Source organism: Branchiostoma lanceolatum, chromosome 2, assembly GCF_035083965.1.
Source record: "Branchiostoma lanceolatum isolate klBraLanc5 chromosome 2, klBraLanc5.hap2, whole genome shotgun sequence".
NCBI classification, from domain to species: domain Eukaryota; kingdom Metazoa; phylum Chordata; class Leptocardii; order Amphioxiformes; family Branchiostomatidae; genus Branchiostoma; species Branchiostoma lanceolatum.
Genome location: NC_089723.1, coordinates 31,173,277 through 31,179,285, shown reverse-complemented (window position 1 = coordinate 31,179,285; position 6,009 = coordinate 31,173,277). Strand labels below are relative to the sequence as shown.

Sequence of the window (6,009 nt, the reverse complement as noted above, 5' to 3'; positions counted from 1 at the left end):
CCTTCCAAAAAACATTGTTTGCAATGTATAGATGGAAATACAACTTATCTAAGTGGTGTATTTTCACGACATGATATTTTTTACTGGAAGAAATATCTAAAATTCTTTTCTTACTAGTGAAATAGTGAGATTGCACCCCTCAAACTCATTTTTGTACTAGAAGTATTACTATGATTAAAGAGGATGCCTGCACTATGAAAGCTTATTCTACTGTGAGGAAGATATTTTCAAGCTGAAAACATAGAATTAGGAACTTTGATAATCAGATTTGAAAGTTGAAATTGGAGCGCAAGGTTGGTTTTCCCGAAAACTGAAAATTGTAGATGGTAGAAGCCTTGATTATGTAACATCTACATGTGTCTTGGTCATACAGCATGGTTTGACAATGCTTCCTTGAATTCCAGTAGAGAAAAATATTTGAATTTTAAATTTGATCAGTATTGTATGCACATTTGCTTCTGCCATTGTTTTCAGCTTGTAGACATTCGGGATTTTTATGAGTTAATGTAGTTATGGGGGTCAATTCACCCCTCAAACTGCTGGGAAGGTCACAGTGGGGAGTACTTCCTTATTGCGTTCCCAGGGTAAGCCTGATTCCGGTTTAAGATAACCATGCAAAAAAGGGCTATCACAATGTTTCCAAATGTCACGTTTTCTGACCTGAAGTTATCTTAAGAACTGAATAAATGTGAAAAATAATCCAGTCTACAGAAAACTGTGTATCTTGTTTAAGAATTAATGTATAGATCAATTTACAACAAAAGCCTCTGTTTTCAGTGGTGTATTTTCACGACAGACTTGTTGACCTAACAGTGACATAACAATCTCTGCAATTCATTGATTAACGTATGAAGGACATTTGTTTCCGACAGAAATTTGAAATGTCGCAACATCAAAATATCATCTCCGAGTGTACAGTCTACATACAAGGAAGAATTAGCCATATAGAGTTCGGCGACCTCATACCTCCATGAAATGTTTAGAAAATTTGTAGATTTTATGTAAATGACTTACACAATTACATGTTAATCTATGCATGGTGATGTTCACCCACAACTAACTTAAACACGTTACAAGTATAAATTCCTATCATTTTGCCATTTTTTTTATTAATTATGCAAATGACTTCCTCATTTACATGTTTTACATCTGTTTATGTTCCACCTGCCCGCGTACATTAGATGCGTTAAATTCATTGACGTCAGGTTATGGGAAACAGTGGAATTATAGAATTCCCTAATTGATTATGCAAATTAAGTCCTTATTTGTATAATATACATGTCTGTCTAAGCTACCTACCTACCTGCCTAATATGATGGAATTCAGTCTTTCCTTTCTTCAGTTATCCTCTTTGGAACATTTTGACAAAACTCCCTTGCAGTTTCAAAATTTAATATTAGGAGGCCCAAACGTGCCTCACTTTGTACTTACGTCAAAAGCTATCTGCCATCTAAATGTCAAGACCACAACATGTCCAGGAGATAAATAGTGCATGTCCATGTTCAGAAGGGCGAACCGATTCTTTCAAGCGTTCTGAAAGATTTGGTTCACCTGAAAGAATCGCCCCCCTACAATATATTTGATGGAGTTGTCAATGTTATGAATAAAAATGTTGATGGTATGACACAAGTTTACCTCGACCATGTTATAGCAAAAGAACAAGTTTGATAAGACGTTATAGGGCAACGTAGCGATTTTTAGAAGGGCAGACCGATTATTAGAAACCACGAGGAAGTAATACTAATCTTGCTTATTTAAGTTAGTACGGTCAAGTGAACTGTGCCTTGTATTATGACAATTACTCTTTGTAATTAAGATATTGATTATTAAGTCTGGTAATGTGACGTAGGTTTAGCTCAGTCTATGACGAATTACGAGTAGCCGCAACGTGTGACTGTGGGCCTTCGCACTTTTGGATTCAAGCCCACTTCCCGTTGGCACGCCATGCGATAGGTACCCGGGCCGATTCTTTCAGCCGGACAAAACATTTCAGAACACCGGGCCCCTATTTTAAACACCAATACGTCACCATCCGGTGCCATCGTCAGTAGAAGGAAGGAAAAACAGTAGAGAAAGAAGTCTTTGGATTTCATCCAAGGATAGAACAGGCACAGACGAAAGCTCTGAACGGGAACTGGAACGTGGTTACTGGCACGTTCGCGTACTGAGATCACTTCAGAACTGGCACCAATTATCGCCCTACTGTCACCTCAACACCAGGTGACTCTTCCAAGAAACAAGGAAGGGATTTCTCCACTTCCGGTGTCGCTGTTTTGTATAAATAGCTCGTCCAAGTCTTGGTCGGACATATGAACAGTGGATCCACGGCCAGCAAGACTGAAGTGCCGAGCGCTGGAAACCTTATCGTCCCAACTGTGTAGACGAAAGCTGTCCGGGTGGGTTGATATATCATTTTACTTTTAAAAGTCACAGCAAGAAGGGTTTATCTCACAAAATGTTGTGCTTGGCGTTTTTTGGGAGTATGATGGATAAGTATTTTTTACAGAAACTTCAACAAAGCCAACATACCGTGTAGGTTGACAATTTCCCTGCCAACCTTTATACGAAATATACCGTCGCAATTTTTCCGCTTTTTCATTGCACTAAATTTCCTGGACCGTCCCTCAGACCACGTTTTGCTGTGCGGATTACGTCATTTGTAACTGACCTACGGGACGACCCAACAAACGGATGTGGGTGTTGGTGTTTTGTTCCTCTTTCTCTTCACGACTGAGTTTGGCAAGGGTTATGGGCCCCCTACATGTATGCCCGTGCACATTTACTGACGACGTCAAGACGTGATGACAACACACTCAAGCTCATAGCTTATGTTCGTGACGTCATCAAAACAAAGTGCATAAATCATGATAACAAAAATCATATGAAATGTAAATATAGTTAACTACATACTTAAGTTTTTTGTTGATTAGTTTCCAAATTGCGACACAACGTTAATTTGCGATACGTTGTATCACATACGATTGTTGAGCAATTAACGTTTTCATCATTATCATTATCGGGATATGCCTACTGAATTCTTTGATTGTTATCTATTTTTTTCCAGATCAGTGGCAACGTCCAGTTGAGAAGTGCTTAGACTAGTTTCCGACGACATGTCTGTCTTCACCTCCCTCACCCTCTTCTGTAGTCTGGTAGTGCTCGGTGCAACTCAGGTAAGATGACACCGGTTGAGTGTGTGGGTGTTTGTTTTGAACACTGTCCTGTTCTACCATCGGACCAATGTGCGCTGCCATGATGATTAGCGACGTCGTGTGTAGGCCATTTTTAAACCATCACCTGACCCATCTCGACCAATCCAAGGAGGTTATATAATCTCCTTAACCAATCCCTGAATCATTTACTGACTTGTTATGAAATTTGTATTGTCACTTTTTCATTAATCGTTAGTTTAGTTGATTGATTGATTGATTCTTTGTTTCTTTGTTTGTTTGTTTGGACAAAATAATTTACGGAATTGATTTTTTAGGCAGCATATTGTAAAAGGGGGGGTGATTTACGTAGGTACAAGTGGCCTTTTTAAGTTGTCAGTCATGCATGTATACAACAATGATACATTGATACATTGCTAGAATCATACACTGTATATCATCATAAGGCAATAGGACAACAAATAACATAGTTGGACCAGTGGCGAGCATGTACAAAGTCTTGAAAATTCCTCTACATTCAATGATAATCTAACTTTGATTTTCTTTACAAAGTTTATTAGGTATGTTCGTGGTAAATCATGGTTCACAATATACTGAGTCCTCATTGAATAAAACAAGAATATAAAGCATAGCATTTAGTGAATGTGTGTTACCCTACCAATAAGGCAGAACTTGAAAGAAACTAGAATTGCCGTTTTAATTTGTTGACATTCTTCTGCTGTGTCTGTTTTGCACACTATCATGACAAACGGTCTCATTGCAAAATCTTCCAATCCCGACAGAGGGCGCCTGACCAGGAGGAGCGACCTCTAAAGTCCGAGATACCAGTCGAAATTAAACGGCTTTTGCGCAACGTCACCAGCTATGAGGAGCTGAAGAGTGCCTTCAACCTGGACATCTTTACCGCCGAGGATGACCGGTTCTCGCTAACGGGACCTCCGCCGTGTATCCCCCGGGAGATGCCGGTTCCAGTGCCGGTGGACGCCGAGCCTAACGTAGTCCTGTGGCCGTCCTGTGTCTCCGTGGCCCGGTGTGGGGGCTGCTGTAACAGCGACCTGTACGAGTGCCAAGCTTCCAGGTCAAGTTCACAGGTGTTTTCGGTAAGCATCACGGGAGAACATTTCGCGTTTTCACTCGCTGTCTATTTTATTGAAACAGACTACGATGCTGACCGCTATGGTGGTGTCCTTGATTTGCATTTCACTGGACTGCAGTTCAAGCACACATTTGTGTGTTTAATGGTCAACTAGATTTCCACGACCTCATACCTTCACCGACTGATGTTAGCCTTTTCGAGTTTGCCATTTATTATGCAAATAAGGACCTTATTTGTATGAATTATGTCAGTTACTTTATGTCTGATAATGTCCACATTTACTTAACTCCCCATCATTTACCATTGTGGAATGATGGTGTTTTGCAATCAGTTATGCAAATTTGGTGTTCATTTTCATACTCAATATCTATCAGCACTAGATGATTTCTTACAACTCTCTTAACCCAACAGATCTTGAAGCTGTTCTACGAGCCCGGAAATCCGACCTCGCAGCCTTTCAACAACGTGTTTGACCAAGTCCAAGTTGAACGCCACGACCAGTGCGCATGCGTCTGCAAGAATAAACACCTGTGTGACCTGAGAACCCATTTTTTCGACGACAACACTTGTGAGTGTGTGTGCCGCCGTCGTCGAGGGTGGGTAGAACTACATTGTGTGGTTCCTTCTTAACATATTTGCAACTCATCCATGTAATTCTAAAAGCTACATATTCCGTCACAGGTACCAGTATAACAGTAATATTCAGAATTCATACCGACCGTTTCAGACGTACATCCACTGTTTATGTCCCTATAGCTAGTGAACAGATATTCGAAACATCAGTGCCCTCTGGCGTGCCTATTATGTATAACAGGCTGTTGACTTCTGATCTACAGGTGCGCATTTGGCGCAGTGTCAGACGACTGCAACCGCCAGTGCTCATCAGGGTGGAAGCTTGACGTAGACTCCTGTCAGTGCCGACTGGACGGAAGAGCACTCTTCGGTAGTTTGGGACGTCGGTGAAGAGGGAACAGTATCAGTCCCATCCGAACGGTCTCTGCCCTATCTACTATCAGCAAAGACTAAACCTCCTTGGCAACCTACAGAACCTTTTGGCCCCCATCTTTGATCTTGACAGTCTGTCTCATCAAGCCCTCATTCATTTGTTATTAAGGGGTTCATCCGATATTTTTTCTGATTGCAATAATACAATTTTGGGCTTGTTATTGTATTTGTCTATGACATTTGTAATCTTTATTTTCAGAGGTGATGTTTGATATTAGCTACTGCTAGAGTGCATCACCTCTGTGTCCTGTGTATTCTTCAGTTGTTTAATAAAAAAGTACTATTCTCGATCCTTGACGTGAAGGGAGGCAGACAATAAAATCGCGGCGACTCCTAGCCCCCCGAACGAAACATCTGCTTGGAGAATAACGAATGACTACAAGTCCATCCCCACGAATTTCAAATGTTTTGCTATGATTATGTTTAGGTTGGGCTCCCATCTATAAATCCAGAGTTTCAGAGTCAACGTTACAAAGTGACATGAATCTAAGTCTACAATTTCGATTTACATCAGTTCGGATCGATGAATTGACTTGAAACTCCGAATTTATAACTGGAAGCCCAACCTGGGTATACATGTAACGTGTAACGTTATATAATGTTCGCTATTCTTCTTCTTCTTCTGCCAATTTATCCAACACTGTACCACACTGTTATAGTTAGGCCAAATGACGTGACATTTCATATGTGACATTTGATTGTGTGAATAAACTCTATGGTGCCGAATATCCTAGGCCT

The 6,009-nt window shown here is 40.6% G+C and overlaps 1 protein-coding gene across 1 annotated transcript; it reads left to right on the top strand.

Moving 5' to 3' along the window:
* The first annotated feature begins 2,011 nt into the window (after positions 1-2,011).
* LOC136428588 (platelet-derived growth factor subunit A-like) lies at positions 2,012-5,997 on the top strand. Its single transcript, XM_066418211.1, has 5 exons — positions 2,012-2,396; positions 3,065-3,173; positions 3,953-4,270; positions 4,678-4,862; positions 5,103-5,997. Exons 2-5 carry the CDS (start codon positions 3,114-3,116, stop codon positions 5,227-5,229), a joined length of 690 nt encoding a protein of 229 aa, XP_066274308.1. The 5' UTR covers positions 2,012-2,396; positions 3,065-3,113; the 3' UTR covers positions 5,230-5,997.
* The last annotated feature ends 12 nt before the right edge of the window (positions 5,998-6,009 follow it).

Coding starts and splice junctions, on each gene's coding strand:
- LOC136428588 (XM_066418211.1), top strand. CDS start 3,114: ATGTCTGTCTTCACCTCCCTCACCCTCTTCTGTAGTCTGGTAGTGCTC. Junction 3,174..3,952: donor TAGTGCTCGGTGCAACTCAG/GTAAGATGACAC, acceptor CAATCCCGACAG/AGGGCGCCTGACCAGGAGGA. Junction 4,863..5,102: donor GTGTGCCGCCGTCGTCGAGG/GTGGGTAGAACT, acceptor TCTGATCTACAG/GTGCGCATTTGGCGCAGTGT.